Consider the following 20985-nt stretch of genomic DNA (forward strand, 5'->3'; position numbering starts at 1 on the left):
GGTTATTATGTTGTGGTTGATGCCTAGTTTGTCTATAAATATGTTGTTATTAGAAACTGCAAGGAATGCCATCAATGACATGAAATATTTTGTGAAAAAGTATATGAGTGAATTTCTATCTATGGAAGTAAAAGAAGGGTCTGTATGTTCTATTGACTTTTTTATTGCCAACTGACATGTGTAGGATAGGAAGGAGAGCCTCAATTTTCTAGTAGTTTTTTTCCTCATGGTATAGTAGACATACTGTCTTTTATCTCCTTTTTCTCAACTGTTTACAAAAAAAGGATAGGTATGGCTTAAAAAAGGAGTAGTTGGATGAATATTAAGGTGTTAGAAGTGATTATCTCTGAATGGTAGGTTATTTTTTTCATTGTACCTATCTATATTTAGAAATATATTTCACAAAGATTTTTGTTGACATGATTTCTGATACAGTAGGTATTTGGGTCATCTTTCCAAGTACTTAACATCGTATCATAATGCAGAAAAAAGACACTTTCATTTGAGTAGTAAAATATGCTTTATTGTCTCAGTAGCTTGGCAGATTTTGGTGAAGAGATTGTACTCTAGCAAACAGCGCATAGCTCAAATCATGGAGTCTCATGGGACCTCTCATAGTTTTCAGAGCTCTCCCACTGTGGTGGGAACCTCAAATACCTTTTGTCTGTCAGTTTTCCTACGCACCACCATTTGTGTCATTGTATACTTCCATGCCACCTTCATATTTTGAATCTTTATTCTCCACCAGTGGGGGTACTTACCATAATAAACATAATTTTGATGTCACTTTTCCACTGTTGGAATACATTACTTTTCTTAGAAAATGTTATATACCTCCTTTAACACCTCTATTGCTTAACAGACCTCTTGTCAGTGAGTACTTCTGTAGTCAAATAATATCAAGGGAAGTGGTTGATTAGAGCTGTTTTACAGATGAACCAAAAGCAGCTTAGGAAGATTCAATAACTTGTCCAGGGTCTCACAGTTTCTAAATGGTAAAACCATTCTTAAGTCCATATCTTTTGATACACAAATCAAGTATACTTTTTGACATTATATTACCTCTACCAGAAAGCTTTTACTCTTCAGGATTATAAAATCAAATATGCACATATGAATATAAATAAAAACTAAAATGCCGTTTCACCAAGTCATGCACGGTTACCAGGAATAGAGGAGAAGCAATGTTTTTATTTATGAAAACATGGAATTGAATATATAATTTCAAATGCTTTTCTATAACTATTTGACTTAAATCAGTTATTTACTCATTTTCTCTTAAAGGTACCACAAGTTGATTTGGGGGCCTCATAAGATGGATTCCAAAGGGAATGTCTCTGGAGTTCTGATTGCAGGTGGTGAAAATGGAAATATTATTCTTTATGATCCTTCTAAAATTATAGCTGGAGACAAGGAAGTTGTGATTGCCCAAAATGACAAGCATACCGGCCCAGTAAGAGCCTTGGATGTGAATATTTTCCAGGTTAGACTTTTGACGTTTATTCATAATTCTTGAGATACATACTGCTTATTTGAAATAAGCATATGAATCTGCTATGCCTCAGTCTTGGAATTAAAAGCTAAAAATGTGTGCCTGTGCAGGTTGATGAGTGAGTGTATTTTTTTGAAGAATGGAGGGTTCAGAGTTGGGATCAAGGTAAACGATAATAACTCCATGGAGGGGATCAGGCAACGAAGAGTCAGGCAGTCTACTTTTGCCATCATAAACATTACTGAATATTAATTATATAAATGTATAGGTTAGCAAAGATCTTGAGTTAATAGGATATTAGAGCATAACGACCAAAACATGAATATTATCTCAAAGTTTAAAATAGTTACTTTTCTTATAAATAAATACTTAGGGTATAGAAATACAACCTGAACTTCTTTTCCATAGTTTATGGTGCCTACTCTTTAGATTAGATAGTTAGTTCCTTTGTTAATTAGTTTAAACAGCAGCTGCTTCTTGGTTAGTGTCTTGTGTTATAGGTGACTACAACCATAGAATTCCTCTGTTTTCATAGTTATATGTCAGTTGATCAGAGAAGAATTTATGAGAGTGAATAATAAAGGATGAAAGCCAGTATATGAAACCCATTATCTTCCTGTACTTCCTATCACAGTTTTAGGGTCTTTTTGACCCTAAAGGTATGCAACAGAGAGAACTTAGAAATACTGCCACCCAGAACAAGACTGAGTGTAAATGAACTAGAAAGACATGAGGATTTACGACAAGAGGTTTTCCAGAAGCTGGCTTTGAAGTATCCGGAGATAGATGCCATTATTTTAAGATTCAGTTATTTATCTGAAAGCAATAATTGGTTTTGCCTATTTTTGTCTCTCTCTCACAATCAGATCCCCTTCCTGCACAAATGATAATCCCCACATGGTTGCATGATTGTTTAAGAATTTATCCATATAATTATTTTTTAATCTCTTGTATTATAATGCCAGTAGACCTACTGTCTTTTTAGTGAAATAGAATTTTATAACATGCTTCTCTGAAAAACTATTGCAGTTTCAGATTATTATCCATAGCATTTAGGAATTCATGAGTTTTGTTTTTTTAATTAAAGAGAAAAGTTGTATACCCTAAAACTGATAGAGCTGTCTATCTCTGAACAGTTACTCAGAGTTCTCTTAATTATTCATAAATGCTATTTCATTATTAATTATTTCTTATTGCAGACTAATCTGGTAGCCTCTGGTGCTAATGAATCTGAAATCTACATTTGGGATCTCAACAATTTTGCAACTCCAATGACACCAGGAGCCAAAACACAGGTATTGCATTGATTTTGATGTGATCAAAAGAACCAAAACTGGTTCTTCAACACTTATTTATTTCATTTTTTTCACACAAAATATATTTGTTTAAAATCAGTGTTTAGATGTTACTGATTTTCCTTCAGTATAGCAAAGTATTAGTAAATGTGTTTTTCAAAGTATCAATGAGTCCTTCAACAGCAAATATTTATTCAGTGCCTACCACCAGATACTGTTTGATGTACTAGACATATAGTAATGAATAAAATAGACAAGTCTGATAATTTTTTTTAGATACAGTATTTTATATAGTATAATATTTGTGTTGTATAGTATTTTGACGATATCTCACCTTAGAATAAAAATCATAGACTAGAAAGGAAACTTATCTTTTAAAAAAACAACTCAACCCCTTTCCTATTTCTTTCTGTAAGTTAAGAAAGAACAGTCTTCCACTTGCCTCCTTGAAGTTTATGTTATATAGACTACTCAAATTGAGTAGCCATTATAATGGGCCCCAACATTCTGGCCATCTTAGAGGTAGTATAATGACAGCATATGATCTACCATTTATTTTTATTTATTTATTTATTTATTTATTATTTTTTATTTATTTTTTTTAAGAGGTCAGTACTCTTTTTTTTTAAAGATTTTATTTATTTTTTAGAGAGCGAGCGAGAGAGAAACAGCATGAGAGGGGAGAGGGTCAGAGAGGGAGAAGCAGGCTCCCCGCTGAGCCGGGAGCCCGATGTGGGACTCGATCCCAGGACCCTGGGATCATGACCTGAGCCAAAGGCAGACGCTTAACCATCTGAGCCACCCAGGCGCCCTTTATTTATTTATTTTTTAAGGATTTTATTTATTTATTTGAGAGAGAGAGAGAGAGCACATGGGGTTGAAGGGCAGAGGGCAAGGGAAAGAGAGAATCCCAAGCAGACTCCCCGCTGAGTGCGGAGCCTGACGTGGGGCTCAGTCTCAGAACCCTGAGATCATGACCTGAGCTGAAATCCAAGAGTTGGACGCTTAACCCACTGAGCCACCCAGGCGCCCCTAGGCTATAAGTTTTGCTCTGCCTAGTTGTCCATCATACTTATCAATGTCTACTTTGTAGTTCATTATCTACCTTGTGGCAGTTGCAAATTAAGAAAAAGTGCTTGATTTGTAGCAAGAGCTTAATAAATGCCTGGTGAATGAGACAATATTAAACAAGGTAAAATACTTGAATTGGCATATACCTGAGCTCTAAATTGTATTATATTTATTGAGAACTTAGAAATATAAAAAAATTTATGGAATGAATAGATCAGATTTTAATTAATTCATTTTTTAAAAAGAAGGATCAGATTTTGTACTTAAATTTGATCATAACTGAGAAATGGTTTTTAGTAGTTTCTTCCTTTTAGCCCCCAGAAGATATCAGCTGCATTGCATGGAACAGACAAGTTCAGCATATTTTGGCATCAGCCAGTCCCAGTGGCCGGGCCACTGTATGGGATCTTAGGAAAAATGAACCTATCATCAAAGTTAGTGACCATAGTAACAGGGTAAGTATATGATTGATTTGTCATATACAGAAACATGCTATGTTTCTGCTGTACGTATTTCTATATTGTTTGTCAGTGTTGACAACAAATCAAATTTTTGTAAAGTCAAATCCTGTCTTTTCATGGACCAATCATGTTGGAATGAGGTTTTTCCTTGGGGAAGATAATAAAATTTCTAATAAACCATGTTGGATATTGTTAATGATGAAGAGAGAGATTGTTAATTAAATACCTTATTCCATGATATACTGGTTGTTTTTACTTTACTAGCTGTTTCAAAGCATTATAGCAACTTTTTATCTTTAGCTTTCTCTAGAATGTACACATTTTTCCAGCTAATAATTGTATGACTGTGAACTTGTAGTTTCCATACTCCTGGCTTCGTCTCTTCTGATTAGGTCCTGCTAAAGTGAGCTAATATTCTCCCGTTTGCCTAGTAGATGTAGTTGTATTAACACATTAAATTTTTGACCTAACAAATTCCTTAATACTATGTCATAATGTGCTATAAAATATTTTAGACATAATTAAGGGCCTCATTTTGTTAGTTTTTAATTACATTGTTTAGTTTGACATTTTTAAAAACAAGTTTGCCTAAATCAGAGAATACATATATAATTTAACAATAACCACAAAAAAACTATTTAAAAAAATATTTCTTCAGGATGTTGTTTTTCAATGAATTAGGAATTTTAAGACAAGTTTTAATTGAATAAAGCATACAATAAGCATTTCCATTATCGTCTGGAACATTTAATAGGATCTGAATGTCCAGGTAATTCTCAGTAATACTGTTAATTTATTCCATGTGAAAATTTAAGTGGTAGCTGTTGCTTTAGACATTTTGTCTTGACTTTTTTGACAAAATAGAGGAAAGGCGTGGATTTTTTTTTTTGTTATAATCTTTTTAAAAAAATGATTTATTTGTGAGAGAGAGAGCGAGCAAGCTCCATGGGGGAGGGGCAGAGGGAGAGAGACAAGAGAAGCAGACTGTCCACTGTGTGTGGAGCCCAACATGGGAGCAATCCTAAGACCCTGAGATGAACTGAAAACATTTAAACTTTTTACTTTTAAGAGTACTGTTTAAGGCTGTTTAATAAAATTTAATAGTTTTAAAGAGACATCACATCTTGAAGGCTCCAAATGCAGGCTCTGGAGATAGCTGTCAGGATTCAAAATTTAATGGTTTTAGGTTTTGTTTTTTGTTGTTTTTTTTTTTTTAATAAACTAAGCCTGAACTGATGTTTTCTACTATTTGTTTCAACAAAGGCATGTTCCTCAAGCTCATTTTGGCTCTTCATAAAGTAATAGGATTGATACATTGTGAGCCTTAACTATCTGCAGATGCATTGCTCTGGGTTGGCGTGGCATCCTGATGTTGCGACTCAGATGGTCCTTGCCTCTGAGGATGATAGATTACCAGTGGTCCAGATGTGGGATCTTCGCTTTGCTTCCTCTCCACTCCGTGTCTTGGAAAACCATGCCAGGTATCATGCTGCTCTTCCAAGGAACTTGATTTCTTTATTTTTAAAAACACATTTACTTATTATTTTGAATTATCAGATAATTATTTTTAAATTCAGGAATCTATTTTGTCACTATCTTGTAAAAGTTACTATGAATGGTTTTTATTTGAAGCAATAATCATCTGATTTTCTGTTCCCAAAAATGGTAGCCAATTCATATCCTAACAGTACGAAAATGTGATAAAGGATATTCCACTACTTTTTTCACATTATAATTAATAGATTAAAATTCCAGTATACCACCACACTTTACTCTTGACATTATCCAGTTTGATCTTTATTAGGGTCAAAATACTCCATAACATTCAGTGACAAGCAACAGTTAAAAAGTTTGTTTTATTTCTAAGTTTCTTTTTTTTTTTTTTTTAAAGATTTTATTTATTTGACAGAGAGACACAGCCCGAGAGGGAACACAAGCAGGGGGAGTGGGAGAGGGAGAAGCAGGCTTCCCGTGGAGCAGGGAGTCCGATGCAGAGCTCGATCCCAGGACTCTGGGATCATGACCTGAGCCGAAGGCAGATGCTTAACGACTGAGCCACCCAGGCACCCCTATTTCTAAGTTCCTATTTTAATTTAAAAGCATAGAAATTTAGATTATTCTGCTTTTATTTTAATTTTTAATTTTTTATTATTTTTTTAAGATTTACTTACTTTTGAGAGAGAGAGAGCACAAGTGGGAGGGGCAAAGGGAGAGGGAGAAAGAATCTCAAGTAGAGAGCACAGAGCCCAACTTGGGGCTTGTTCTCGCAATCCTGAGATCACAACTTGAGCTGAAACCAAGAGTTGGACCCTTAACCAGCTGTGCCCCATGCAGGTGCTCCTGCTTTTAATTGTAATAAATGTGCACATTCTCTAAAAAGATATGAGTGGGGTGCCTGGTTGGCTCAGTCGATAGAGTGAGGGGTTGTGAGTTCGAGCCCCACTTGGGTGTAGAAATTACTTAAAAAAATCTTTAAAAAATTAAAATTAAAAAAAATTAAAAGATATGCAAATTTTCTCATGTTAGGTTCGGTAGCATTAAATTTAATTGTAATTTGGCATGTTTCCTAACATTGATTTTCAGGTACCCAGGGAGTTTATATGTATTTGTTCGACAGTTCGAAACAAGAAACAATTCCCTTTTAATGTTACAATATTTTCTGAGTACTTTTGGGCTTTCTTATTTAGGGATATGTAGACTAAAGCTTTAAATCCTATTTTCCCACTGGGTAGTGGATTTTCACACTGAGAAGTCTTAAAGTTTGTGACCTCTCCTTTAGCTTCTTATAAAGGAGAAAAGAGTCCAGTAAAAATGTAATCCTATTTAGATGTTATGCTTCAATAAGCTTTTTAGTGAAGAAGGGATGATTCTGATAAGTTTTAATATTTTTTCCATGTTAGATAAGGTTTTGTTCATTCATTCAGCACATACTTACTGAACGTGTGCTCTGTACCAAGCACTATACTAAGATTCAGTGATATAACATAAAAATCCCTGCCTTCGGGGAGTTTACATTATAGTGGGAGGACAACTAACATTTGTATAACATGTAAAGTGTACAAGAACTTTAAATATTAAGTCAATTAATCCTCATAACAAGCCTATGGTGTAGATACTGTTAACCCATTTTACAAATTGGAAATTGAAGCTCAGCAAGGTAAACTTGACCTAGGTCATATAACTAGTCAAGTGCTGACTTCTGATCCAAACATTCTGATCCCAGAATCTGTGCTCTTAACTCTATATTCTACTGCCAATTTTAGGTGTGATCATAATTTAGCAAGACGGAAGACCGCACTGAGTTGCAGGAGCAAATCAACTCTCTGATTTCTCAGTTTTCTCCTAATAATATATGCAAGAGGTGGTTTATGATATTTAAGGTCCTTCCCTGCTCTATAATTCTGTGATTTTTTTGGTCTTTAATACTTAGTAAGAACCTAAATGTTCTTTAAAATGTGATATTAAATATGTATGAATTTCTTTAAAAGGCATTCTTGGGGCTCCTGGGTGGCTCAGTCGTTAAGCGTCTGCCTTCAGCTCAGGTCATACTGAGCCCTGCATCAGGCTCCCTGCTCAGCGGGAAGCCTGCTTTTCCCTCTCCCACTCTCCCTGCTTGTGTTCCCTCTCTCGCTGTGTCTCTCTCTGTCAAATAAGTAAATAAAATTTAAAAAAATAAAAATAAAAGGCATTCTTGATATGCTTGACATGCTTGAAATTCTTGACATGTATGATTCTATTCCAAAGGGGGAGCAGTTAGAAAATATATTACTGGGGCGCCTGGGTGGCTCAGTCGTTAAGCGTCTGCCTTCGGCTCGGGTCATGATCTCAGAGTCCTGGCATCGAGCCCCACGTTGGGCTCCCTGCTCGGCGGGGAGTCTGCTTCTCTCTCTCCCTTTCCCTCTGCCACTCCCCCCTGCTTGTGCTCTCTCACACGCTCTCTGGCAAATAAATAAAATCTTTAAAAAAAAAAAAAAAAGAAAATATATTATTGATGCAGTTGGGGAAATTTGAATATGGACTATATATATTTAAATACTGTATGTAAGTAATAAATATTTTCAGTATATAATTGTATTATGGTTATGCAGAAGAATGCTGTGATTGTTTTTTTGGTCAATGGTCAATGTGTATATGGAGAGAGAGAGAAAACCACATAAAGTAAATGTGGCCAAACCAATGAGTCAAAGTGAGGAGTATAAGGCTGTACATCATACTGTCCTTATAATTTTCACAAAGATTTTAACTTTTTAAAAATAAAATATTGGAAACAAAAGGCAGTCTTAAACAATTTAGGTTCTTTTCCTATACTGTGTTTTCCTGATTCTGAGAGGATATTGAACATCTTTATAGTGATCAAAGAACATACGCATTCCTAAATTGCTTTCTGTAAAGATTATATGAAATTATGCTTCTGTTAGCAGCATGTGTCTCCAGAGCCTAGACAGGAATCATTTGGAGACTTGGTTTTCTCAAGATTAAAAATTTCTTCATCTTGTGTTTTATCTAGGGGGATTTTGGCAATTGCTTGGAGCATGGCAGATCCTGAATTGTTGCTGAGCTGCGGAAAAGATGCTAAGATTCTCTGCTCCAACCCAAACACAGGAGAGGTATGAGGAGGAAATATTTCTCAGACTTACAGCTACTATAATATTTATTCTCTAGCTGAATAAGAAATTTTCCATATGGATTCTTTGGTGCATTAATATAATTAAGGACATGGAGATAGAGGTATGTGTGAAATGTTAATCTAGGAGAGATTTTATCAGAAATATTATTTAAGCTCACCTGTTTTATCTAAGAAAATCAGCCATTGAAATAGCTTATTTGAAATTAGTAATCCCCTACCCCCCATTTCTAATAAAAGGTGTTTACCTACACTCAGAAGTACTTGGTTTGATTTATTTAACATGTGATCTCTGAAAATCAGTGCTTTTAAAGCAGGAGTGTTCAAGATTTGGGTCTTTTTCCTGCTTTACCATTCCTGAAGATCCTCTCTGATTTTGGAAATCAGTAGATGTATGTTAATTTCTCTTCTGAACTATACAGCAGGAATATACTTAACAATACTTGTCATATGTTCTACCCATAGAAATTTAGATGTGGGAAATTTTACCTCTTCTTCAATATCAATGTTATATAAATATAACAATTACTTTTAATTGCTTTGGATTAAATTAATGGGCTAAAAAAAATCTCTTTAAGTATTTTAAAAATTATTTTTCTTAGTTGAATGGTTTCCCTGTTTTTCAGTATTGGGCAAGAGGCCATAGATTTTTGTTTTTTAAGTTTTTATTTTATTTTTTAAGGTTTTATATATTTATTAGAGAGCTCGAGCACCAATTGGGGGGAGGGGCAGAAGGAGAGGGAGAAGCAGACTCCCCGCTGAGCATGGAGCCCAATGAAGGGCTCCATCCCAGGACCCAGGCAGACGCTTAACCATCTGAGCCACCCAGGCACCCCTCTTCAATAGGTTTTAATGTATAATATTAAAGTAGAAACAAGCACTTTTGTTATTTGATTTGTGGTTTAAAGTTTTCGGATGCAGTAATATATAGAAGAATATAGAAACATTAATTAGGGGAGATAGGAGAAAAAAATTAAAGTAGTAAGTTTTGCCTCATATGTTTGTAGACCAAATAATAAAATCTTGCATTTTATACTGTGCCTTCCCAAGGGAGTTCAAAATCATGGAAATTACTGTTCTAATTTTCTCAGTTATATGATTTTTTTTTTTTAAAGATTTTATTTATTTATTTGAGAGAGAGAATGAGAGAGAGAGAGCATGAGAGGGGGGAGGGTCAGAGGGAGAAGCAGACTCCCTGCCGAGCAGGGAGCCCTATGGGGGACTCGATCCAGGGACTCCAGGATCATGACCTGAGCCGAAGGCAGTCGCTTAACCAACTGAGCCACCCAGGTGCCCCTCAGTTATATGATTTGATAAAATGAATTTTGCATATGATTAGTTGTGTGTGCTTGGACTTTGAAGGAATAAACTTTTAGTACATGCTGCAACTAAAAAGTTTAGTAGATTTTTATTCAAATGCAAATTAGGAATAGAACAGTGGTTTAAATAACATGAATAATGAGTCTTATCAACCAGTTAAGCCTTAAAGATGAGTAGGCTAGGTACCTTTTCACTTAATTCTGTTTTCTTATAAAATAAAACATTTAAGGGGCACCTGGGTGGCTCAGTTGGTTAAGCGACTGCCTTTGGCTCAGGTCATGATCCCGGAGTCCCGGGATCGAGTCCCGCATCGGGCTCCCTGTTCAGCAAGGAGGCTGCTTCTCCCTGTGACCCTCCTCCCTTTCATGTGCTCTCTCTCTCTCAAGTAAATAAATAAAATCTTTAAAAAAATTAAAAAATAAAACATTTAAACTATCCCACAAAGTCCACGTTAAGATAATTTGACTTCTTAAAGCCATAAAACCAGGGTGCCTGGGTGGCTCAGTCAGTTAAGCATCTGCCTTCGGCTCAGGTCTTGCTTCCAGGGTCCTTGCATCTAGCCCTTAGTCTGTCAGGCTCCTTGCTTCGCCAGGCTCCTTGGTCAGCAGAGTCTGCTTCCCCCTCTCCCTCTGCCCTTCCCCCTGCTCATGCTTGTGCCCTTTCTCTCTCTCTCTCAAATAAAATCTTAAAAAAAAAAATACGTAAAATCTATGCTCTTTAGGTGCATCAGTTATCATCACACTAACTTTGAGTTAGCAGTTACTATTGCATTGTAAAGGTTTTATACCAACCGTTTTTTATAGTTTTTCCATATTTTCCTTCTAAACTGTTTATGCTGAATCAGTTTCCATTCTGCAGTAGTACAAATGATGTATACATGTTTTTGCTTGACTAAAAACCAAATTTCTCAGTGATTCTTCCTTCTTGAGGCTATTTTTTAAATGTGGTCTTCAGATAGCCTAAATATGGTTGTTTGGATCTTGGCAAGCAAAAATAGTTGGGCAGGAGACCATTATCTTTTAGAGTTTTAACAAGCTGATTCTAATTTGTTCTGGTCTTTCAGATGCACCCGCTACTACCACTTCAATAAAACAGAAAAACCTTAGTTTTTAATACGTACTTATTCTAAATCTGGTCAAAATTTTGAAGAAGCATTCATTTTTATCATAATAGATCACCATAGTGGACTCCTTTTGTACTTTAAACAAATTTTTACAGTTGTTTTTCCTGGCTCAACATACTTTCTTAAAGGAATTGTTTAAGCTGCACATGTTGATCATATTAATTCGGGTGTTTTGGCTATAAAGTGGCTATACCATTTTCTGACTTTTGTTGTTGTTGTTGCCTAGGTGTTATATGAACTTCCCACCAACACGCAGTGGTGCTTTGATATTCAGTGGTGTCCCAGAAATCCTGCTGTCTTATCAGCTGCTTCCTTTGATGGGCGTATCAGTGTTTATTCTATCATGGGTGGGAGCGCAGATGGCTTAAGGCAGAAACAAGTTGACAAGGTAATAGAAAGTGTTAAAATTTTCAATCATAACATTTGAAAAATACCATCTTATTGTTTAATTATTTTGAAAATGACTTCACTAATCAGTGCTACTGCTTAATTGGATAATTGTGATAAAAATATTTCATGGGTATAACTTGAAAACATGTAACATAATCTCATATAAATTACAAATTCTCATGTTATTATATTTTTTAGCTTTCATCATCTTTTGGAAATCTTGATCCCTTTGGCACAGGACAGCCCCTTCCTCCATTACAAATTCCTCAGCAGACTGCTCAGCATAATATAGTGTTGCCTCTGAAGAAGCCACCCAAGTGGATCCGAAGACCTGTTGGTGCTTCCTTTTCAGTAGGTGGATTTGTGTTTTTATGGTCCATAAGCACAAAGAACTTCCCATAGTAAAGTGTTCTTACAGGATCACTCAGATGGAAGAAGATTGAGATGTGTCGGTAGGTTTTTCATCATTCAAAATGGTTTCTCAGGAAAAATGGGACCTTCTCTTTTTTGTTTTTATTTTAAATTGTGGTAAAATATAAATAACATAAAATTTACCATTTTAACCATTTAGAAATATACAGTTCGGTGGCATTAAGTACATTTACATTGTTGTGCAACCTTCACACTGTCCATCCCATTATTAAACTTATCTTCCTTCTCTATCTCTCCTTCCTTCAATCTTTTTTTTCTTTTTTTCTTTGGAGGAAGGTATATCTGTGTATCGTCCTTCCTTCTCTTTATTCCTTCCTTCTAGCTTTTTTTTTTAATTGCCAATTTCTTTTCTTTTTTATGTTAAAAAACATGTAGCATAAATTTACCATTTTAACCCTTTTTAAGTGTACAGTACAGTATGTTAACTATATACACTTGTTGTGCAACAGATCTCCAGAACTTTTTTATCTTGCAGAACTGAAACTCTTTTCCAGTTGAACAACTGCTCATTTTTCCCTTCCCTAGCCCCTGGTAATCACATTCTACTTTCTGTTTCTATGAGTTTGACAACTTTAGATACCTCATATAAATGGAATCATGCAATATCTGTCTTTTTGTGATTGTTTTGTTTCACATCGCGTAATGTCCTCAAGGTTCATCCATGTTGCTGTGTATGACAAGATTTCCTACTTTTAAAAGGCTGAATAATAGTCTACATTTTCTTTATCCATTAATTTATCAATGGACATTAAAGTTGCTTCCACCTCTTGCTAGTGTGAATAATGCTACAAAGAACATTTGTGTGCAATTATGTCTTTGAGATCCTATTTTCAATTCTTTTGGGTATATACTCAGAAGTGGGATTGCTGGATCTTATATGTTAATTCTATTTTTAATTTTTGAGGAACCTCCATACTGTTTCCCATAGTGGCTGCACCATTTTACATTCCCATCAACAGTGCACATGGGTTCTAATTTCTCTACATCCTCAGTAACACGTGTTATTTTCTGGTTTTTTAGATAACAGTCATCCTAATGGATATGAAATTATATCTAATTGTGGTTTGATTTGCATTTTCCTAATGATTAGTGACGTGGAGAATCTTCTCATGTATCTGTTGGCCATTTGTATGTCATCTTTGGAGAAATGTCTGTTCAAGCCTTTTGCCCATTTTTTTAATCAGGTTGTTTGGGGTTTTTTGTTATTGAGGTGTAGGAATTCTTTATATATTCTGAATGTTAACTCTTTACCAGATAAATTATTTGCAAATATTTTTCTCCTATTCTGTAGCTTTTTTACTCTGTTGATTATTTCCTTGGCTGTGTAGAAGACTCATTTGTCTATTTTTGCTTTTGTTGCCTGTACTTTGGTATTATATCTATATCATTGCCATATTAATGTCCTCAAACTTCAGCTTAGAAAACTTTGGTTATTCCTATAGACCAGAAAGAAGAAATAAAGTCCTTTCCTAAATATTTTCAATTTCACTACTCTTTTTAAGTCTTGCATAGAAGAGTCCACCTGTCCAGTGTTGGGTTACTTTCTTCATACAACCTACAGGTACAATAAAACTTCATTAGTAATATTAATAGCTAAAGTGTATTTATTTACTGTGTGCCAGCCTGTTCTAAGCATTTTGCATATAGTAACTCATTAAATTCTCACAACTGCTTATAAAATAGCTACCACTATTACCCCCATTTTGTAGATAGAAAGGAGCAGAGAAATTAATAACTTGTCTAATCTTACACTTATAAAGATTTTAGCTGTTCTCCTGCCAGTCTAATCAGATGCCTACTGTACATAATGATGAGAGTGAGTCTCTTGGTAATAATGCCCAAAACTGAGGTACTAAACTTATATTATTTGCGGCGCCTCGTGGCTCAGTCGGTAGAGCGTGTGACTCTTGATCTCGAGGTCATGAGTTCAAGCCCCACATTGGGGGAGAAATTACTTAAAAAATAAAAATTTTAAAAAAGCTTTTATTATTCAGCTTCTCCATCATCATAACAGAATTTATACACATCATAGAATTATATGTATTCACCTTTATCGAAACTGAATGATCTTCTCTTTAGTTACTATTGAGTTCTTACTATCATTCGTCTATTAGTCAAGCTCAGAACTTTTTTTCAATCTCTTATATTTTTTTGATCTCTTATATTGCTCTCTTTATAAATCTCTTGGATTTAATTCTTCCTTTAACTTTGCTGTTACTCTGCCTAATTCTTCCATCTTTTCACACTGAACTGTTATATGATTGCCTGTCTATTGCTTGTCTGTTCCCCCTCCAATCTATACTACATCTCTAGATTAATCTTCCTAAGATAGACCTTTGATTATGTCACTCATAAATCCACTTTTTGGATTTAATTAATTAATCTTCTCATCCCTCCTGTTTAGTTTTCTCTACTATCTCTACTCCTGCCTTGGAATCTTTTCCTTTGTTTATGACTTCCCATTTTTTTTACTGAATACTAACCATTCATCCAGTTAGTTCCTTCCTTCCCTTAGTAACTAAAACAATTATTATTATAAAATTGTATGTGTACAGGTTTAAAAGAAAACCAAAATGTGCAGAAAAGATCCCCCCAAATACAAGCTTCTTGAGGACAGACTGTCTAGTTCACAGGTATGTTTCCAGTGCCTAGAATGGTCCCTGACAAATAGACGGTGTTCACTATATATTTATCTTAGGAACGAGAAGTGAACGTCTTTCCCTTCCCCTCACTAGTATTGGAGTATTATAAAGACAATAAATAACACTCTTCTCTTTCCCATATGAGTTTAGAACTAAGTAAGAGAGATGGAGAATCAAAGTATCAGTGGCTAGTATTGGAGTATTATAAAGACAATAAATAACACTCTTCTCTTTCCCATATGAGTTTAGAACCAAGTAAGAGAGATGGAGAATCAAAGTATCAGCTTTAGTGCTGCAATAAGCTAGATTGGAGGCTACAGTTTAGATGTCTAATCACAGTGGGCCTTGTAACAAACTAGAACATAGAAGACTCTGTGAGAGCTGGGTTGTTTTGTTTGCCTCTATATCCCCAGGATCTGATTTAATAAACATGTTTTTAGCTTTATGTCTGTATTAGGCTGCCTTACTAACCTAGTTACAGGCAAATCTAGGTACTGTAGTGCTTTCCTTGAAGGTGCAGGCAGCTTATCCACATGGACTATTGCTCTAGGCGGGAAGACAGCTATAAAAAGAAGCCCTGAAGAGCTGATGTAAGCATGCTGCATTTCTTTCCTGAAGAACCGCAGGCAGTCCTCTCCCAAGACAGTGTGAAGGACAGAGAAAGGCTGGAAGTGTTCCTCCTCTGTTAGTTCCTCTTACGGAGTGTAAGGAAAATGCCCTCTCTGTGAACACGAGGGGTAGAATGTCAGTGTCCTCAAATATCTTTCGGTTATGTGTTCTTTTTGTGATTATTTTTATAAATGTAAATAATTTACCAAAACATCCGTGTCTCAACGTATCAACTTCATATGGTACTAATTGAAACTCTTCTATTCAATATTAAATTAGTGCATTTTTATACTTCCTTCCAGTTTTTCCAATTTTTTCCTTTCCAAATGTTTTATTTCTGCCAACTTTTGTAAATTACATTATTTTTATGTTGTTAAGATATTTAAGTTTTCCGTATTTGTTTTGGTTGGTTTGAAAAAATGATGACTGCCAAGAAGCACTTACATAATTTTTTATGCTGCTTTTTTTATTTTTATAATTAAATTTAAATTCAATTAATTAACATGCACTTACATTATTATAATTATATAATACTATAATATTATTACACAGAACCAAGTAAATGAATAAGCATAATCCTCTTATGAAACACAGTTTAGGTCTTACTTCTGGGGGGTGCAGTTTTCACCAGCTTCCCTAAACGTGGGGAAACCCAGTTGCCCTTAAGCTGTGAAGTTCATATGATGTGTGGTATTATCTGCATCTCATTTAGAACTTACAGGTGCCTGTTGTGTCCAGTTTTATTCTCATATTAAATTCCTTAAGGATAGTGGTTTATGTTTTGTTGGTATTTCAGTTTACATAAAAACAATAATCCTTATACAAAAATTACTGATTATAAAGAACCAGATTTTGTCCTGTGTTTCCTTCTTTACCTATATTTATTTGTATAGATATATTAATCGGATAGTAACTGTTTATTTGCTATATACAAGATACTGGGTACTGTAGGAGATAAAAGAATAAAGTAGATACAGAACCACAATCCTTATAAGTACAGGGGAGGCAGAACTTTGCATCTGCCCTCCTGGGGTTTTCACCTGGACCTGAGAATTAAATTGATATAAGACAAATTAACAGGAGAAAAGCATACAGATTTTTATGTATACCTGAGCCCCCATTGGGAAATGAAAACACAAACAAGTGGCAAAATCTAAGTGCTTATATAGTAGGTTGAAAAAAGAATGGCAGTTGTGGAAAAGTAACTAAAATATTTACAGAGACTAAAGGGAGGTAATTGTTATTTAACTAGGTCTGTTTGTACAGATTTCTCTCCCCTCTGGTGATAAGAATGTGTCTTTCCCCCTGGTATAGAGAGGGCAGCTCTCACATGGGAGTTGCATCTCCTGCTTTCAGGAAGAAAAGAGGAGGTCAAGGTGCCCTTCTTTCCTGCTGTTTTTCAAGTAGTCCTTAGCTCAAAATAGTCCTTATGCCAAATGGCACATTTTGGAGGGGCATATTCTGCCACCCTTTAAAACTTAGAGCCGAGAACAGAAGGTGAGGCAAATACATATAAGCTAGAGTTGAATCAAAAGAAATCTATAATATATGGAGGGTGTCCAAGGTGGAAGAGGTGGCATTTGCCTGGGCCTTGAAGAGAAGTAACGTTGAGTATGTGGAAGTTAGTAAAAACAAGTAGGTGAGAAACTGTGGGGCACAGTAAATAGTACATTTTATCTAGAAGGTAGGTGGTATGAAGAAGAATAGTGATTGAAGGCTGGGGTCAGATTGTGGAGTATGGGAGACTGTATCAGCTAATTTGATCCAAAGTGAGACCATAGTTCTTTCCATTAGCAGGTTTTTCAGCCTTCTCCTTGTGGTTCAAGCTGACTTTGTTCATTTTTTCTTCCATAGTTTGGAGGCAAACTGGTTACCTTTGAGAATGTCAGAATACAGGCCCAGCAGGGAGCTGAGCAGCAGCAACAGCAACACCATGTGTTCATCAGTCAGGTGGTGACAGAAAAGGAATTCCTCAGCCGATCGGACCAACTTCAGCAAGTCGTGCAGTCGCAAGGATTTGTCACTTACTGTCAGAAAAAGATTGATGCTTCTCAGACTGAGTTTGAGAAAAATGTATGGTCCTTTTTGAAGGTAAAGTTGAGATTAAAACAATTTCGTTATCTGCAAATTTAACTATTCCCATTATATTCTCAGTCTGTTCTTATGAAAAAAATTATTGCAAGATTATGAGTTCAGGAGCTTCCTGATGACATTAAAGAAACCTTATGAAGAGCACATGACCATAGTTTTATGACAAGAGTTCTTCCCTCTCTGCTTTGAAGAGCCTAATATGAAGTACTTTTTTTCATAAGTGAAAAACGACATAATAGTAACAATATTTAATTTCTGAGTAGATCCAATTAAGGAAAATGGGAAAAGAGGGAAGAGTTACAGGGGAGAAAGTTTGGAGGCATTTCTCATTCCTTTTACTGAGTTGCATTTATGACAATAGGAAATAAGAGTTTTCTGGTTGGTCATTTTTCCTCCACTGGAATGTGTCTGTTTCTTGATACTGAATTTTCCAAAGAGATCTTAAATACAATAAGGTTAAATTATAAAATTATAGAATTTTATATTTTGTAATTATTAATTTGGGGAAAGAGTTTTAGGACATTGAGTGTTCCAAAGAGTGTCATGTTTTGCATGCATATAACCACTGGACATGAGTTAGCTTGTATTTACAAAAATTATAGTTTAAAAGTAAGCTTTGGGGTGCCTGGCTGGCTCAGTCAGTAGAGCATTCGACTCTTGATCTCAGGGTCATAAGTTCAAGCCCCACAGTAGGCATGGAGCTTACTTAAAAAATAAAAAGTAAGCTTTATTCAACAGGGATAATTAATTACTAGTATACTTACTATTTTAAGAAGTAACCTATTAAAGGAAACTATTTTGGGGGTGCTTTCTTACACTGAGCCTTCTACGTAATAGATATAGAAAGCTTTCGTTGGTAACAGTAGACTTTAGTAGACTTTATTTTTGATAATTTTTAGTAATTCTACTTGGAATTTGATCAAGTAATTAAAAATTTAAAGGCAGAAAAAAAATTTAAAGGCAGGTCTTTATTTCAAGATTATGTATTCTTTAAAGGTGAACTTTGAGGATGATTCTCGGGGAAAATACCTTGAACTTCTAGGATACAGAAAAGAAGACCTAGGAAAGAAGGTAAATTTCTGCGAAAGTTAAAAGGCTGTGCTTATGCAAGTAAAATATTTATGTAGCCTAAGTGTTCTTTTTATAAACTTCTATACAGATAATCTCAAATCACTCAATAAATATTTAATAAGAATTTGTGTTTGGTTGCCAGAATTCCAAATACATATTATTAAATGTGTAATTCCACCTTGTACCTGGATTTAAAAACTGCCAGAACCACCTTGACTCCAAACTTGATTTAAAGAGCTGTGTCGTATCAGGTAGAATTGGGTCTTGAAAGATAAGAGGCTGTCAACTTCAAACATTGGAAATAACACTTGGATTTTAAGAGGGTGTGTAACCAGTGGCCCCGGGGGAAAAGAAAACGAGGGAACTGTTAGAAACCACCCCGTGTTCACTACAGCTTAAGTGATGAAAAATAGAGTACTGGTTCAGATTACCACAGTTTTCTACCCTCGCTGTTCATGCCTTTAGCCCACATTCCCAAACTCTGTATGGAGTTTGTCCAGCTGACAAATAGCTAGTAAATATTCTGGAACGAGGGCAATTTATTGTACTGAACCTGAATAAACAAAAGTCCAACTGAGTCACGTAATATTTTAACTTAGAAAAAGATTCCCTTTTAAAAAGAGAAAGTCGTATTCCAGTTTTACATTTTTGTTCTCAAAGAGGGGCTTCATTATTATTCATTCCACAATATTGACATGAACAGCACGAAAAACTCTCTGACTTTGGAAACATTGAAGGAGGTATTTTAGATTCATTGTGTAATTTGTATTAGCCCTTTGTTCTTTGAAAGGGACTGAAGTTTTCTGAAGCATTGAAGATTGCCACATATGGCATACAGCTTAGATACTGCATACTCTGAGCAGTGCCAAGCACGTTGAAGATGTCACATCACAGGCCCACCGCTTATCGACTATGTGTCTTTGCTCATTCCTTTAGGTTTTTTATATTTAATTTTATTACTAGTCTGAACTTCTTGGTGCTATAACTTTTATAGGTTTGTAAAAGGTTAATATGAAAGTTTTACTAAATACCTAATAGCAAAAATGAGGAAAAAGAATCTGATTGTCAAAATACTTCTAATAGCAGTTCTTTCAGTAGTGAGTACTTGAAGAAATTTTTTAAAATTAATTATAGCTATTTAAAGGAAAGTAGAAGAAAACATGCTTGTTTTGAGGTTAGGTTTGTGACTGAATAGCAGATTTTAGTCTTTCCTTAAACACCCCATCCCCAGTCTGAACTTTGGTGGATTTTTGCCAATGAAAATGGAGAAAGAGGTGAGCATTTGCTATATGCCTTGAAATAGAATTCCATGTAGTAGGTGAGTTGTTGTTTTTATTTCAGATTGCTTTGGCCTTGAACAAGGTGGATGGACCCGATGTGGTAAGAAGGCCTTTAAAAATAGCTACCTTCCAAAATTTGGTTTAGGTCATAACACAGAAGGAAATGTAATTTAAGAAATGTGTCTGTTTTATTGCTTTACAGTGTAAAAATAAATGCTGATTGTAGATATTTTAATAGTGAATTCTCATTTTAAAATAGTATAAGTTTAGCTGGGAGAGAGTATTCATTCCTTTCTCTTGATGGTACTTGAATTTTGCAAAAGAGGAAAAACAGTATCAATGACTGCTCAGATACTTAAGGTTAAGATCTTTGTTCCTGGGGGACATTTGGTAGGAAAAAAAGGAAGGTCTTAGTAGTAGTGGCTCTTTGCTTTTCCTCTGATAGTATTTCTTAAATCAGTTTACTTAGTGTTGCTTCTTATGATTAAACTAGCTCTGAATGTTGTTGGTTGGGTCTTTTGTCTTTCTTAGTCACTAATATTCTTTTAATGTTACATTCTTCAACTTCCCTTGTAATTGTTTTGTGTACCAAAGGCTCTTAAAGATTCTGACCAAGTAGCACAGAGTGATGGGGAGGAGAGCCCTGCTGCTGAAGAGCAGCTCTTGGGAGAGGTACTTATTTCTTTCCTTTTTAATTACATTGGGAAAATATGTGATATTTGTTTATCTCACACTGAAATATGGAAAATTTGCATAACTACTTGTTCCAAAATGAAGTTGGAATATATTGTTTTCTTAGAGATTTTGGGGGTAGGAGTTTGTTTACTTGTTTGACAGAAGTATCATCTATGAAATCTTTAGTTCTTTGACCTAGCTTCTGGATTATGTATTTTAAAATTAACAGTTGACATGAGATTGACTTAATTTGGTCAGATGGATATCAGCATGTCAAAATGAAAAGAGATCTTACTCAGAAATCCACAGTACATTGCATGTAAAGTTAATCTTTTTCTTGACACATTAATATTTAGGGCCTGCTATCAGTGGCAGAGGCTTCTAGATTAGTCTTGAACTTTGAATCCAG

The 20985-nt window shown here is 35.1% G+C and overlaps 1 protein-coding gene across 19 annotated transcripts in view; it reads left to right on the forward strand.

Moving 5' to 3' along the window:
- Nucleotides 1-20985, forward strand: part of SEC31A (SEC31 homolog A, COPII component) — an 85665-nt gene that overhangs the window by 23196 nt on the left and 41484 nt on the right. For 7 of the 19 annotated variants that reach the window (XM_081812218.1, XM_081812219.1, XM_081812220.1 and 4 more), the window contains exons 8-18: nt 1285-1483; nt 2692-2787; nt 4173-4313; nt 5658-5800; nt 8827-8926; nt 11613-11774; nt 11975-12127; nt 17314-17550; nt 18547-18621; nt 19963-20001; nt 20496-20573. In XM_081812218.1, coding sequence (XP_081668344.1) covers nt 1285-1483; nt 2692-2787; nt 4173-4313; nt 5658-5800; nt 8827-8926; nt 11613-11774; nt 11975-12127; nt 17314-17550; nt 18547-18621; nt 19963-20001; nt 20496-20573 — 1423 coding nt within the window. The remainder of the gene's footprint in view (nt 1-1284; nt 1484-2691; nt 2788-4172; nt 4314-5657; nt 5801-8826; nt 8927-11612; nt 11775-11974; nt 12128-17313; nt 17551-18546; nt 18622-19962; nt 20002-20495; nt 20574-20985) is intronic. The other 12 variants (XM_081812222.1, XM_081812225.1, XM_081812233.1 and 9 more) reach the window with 2 other exon arrangements.

Source organism: Leptonychotes weddellii, chromosome 2, assembly GCF_054177405.1.
Source record: "Leptonychotes weddellii isolate Sample4059 chromosome 2, ASM5417740v2, whole genome shotgun sequence".
Lineage (NCBI taxonomy): Eukaryota > Metazoa > Chordata > Mammalia > Carnivora > Phocidae > Leptonychotes > Leptonychotes weddellii.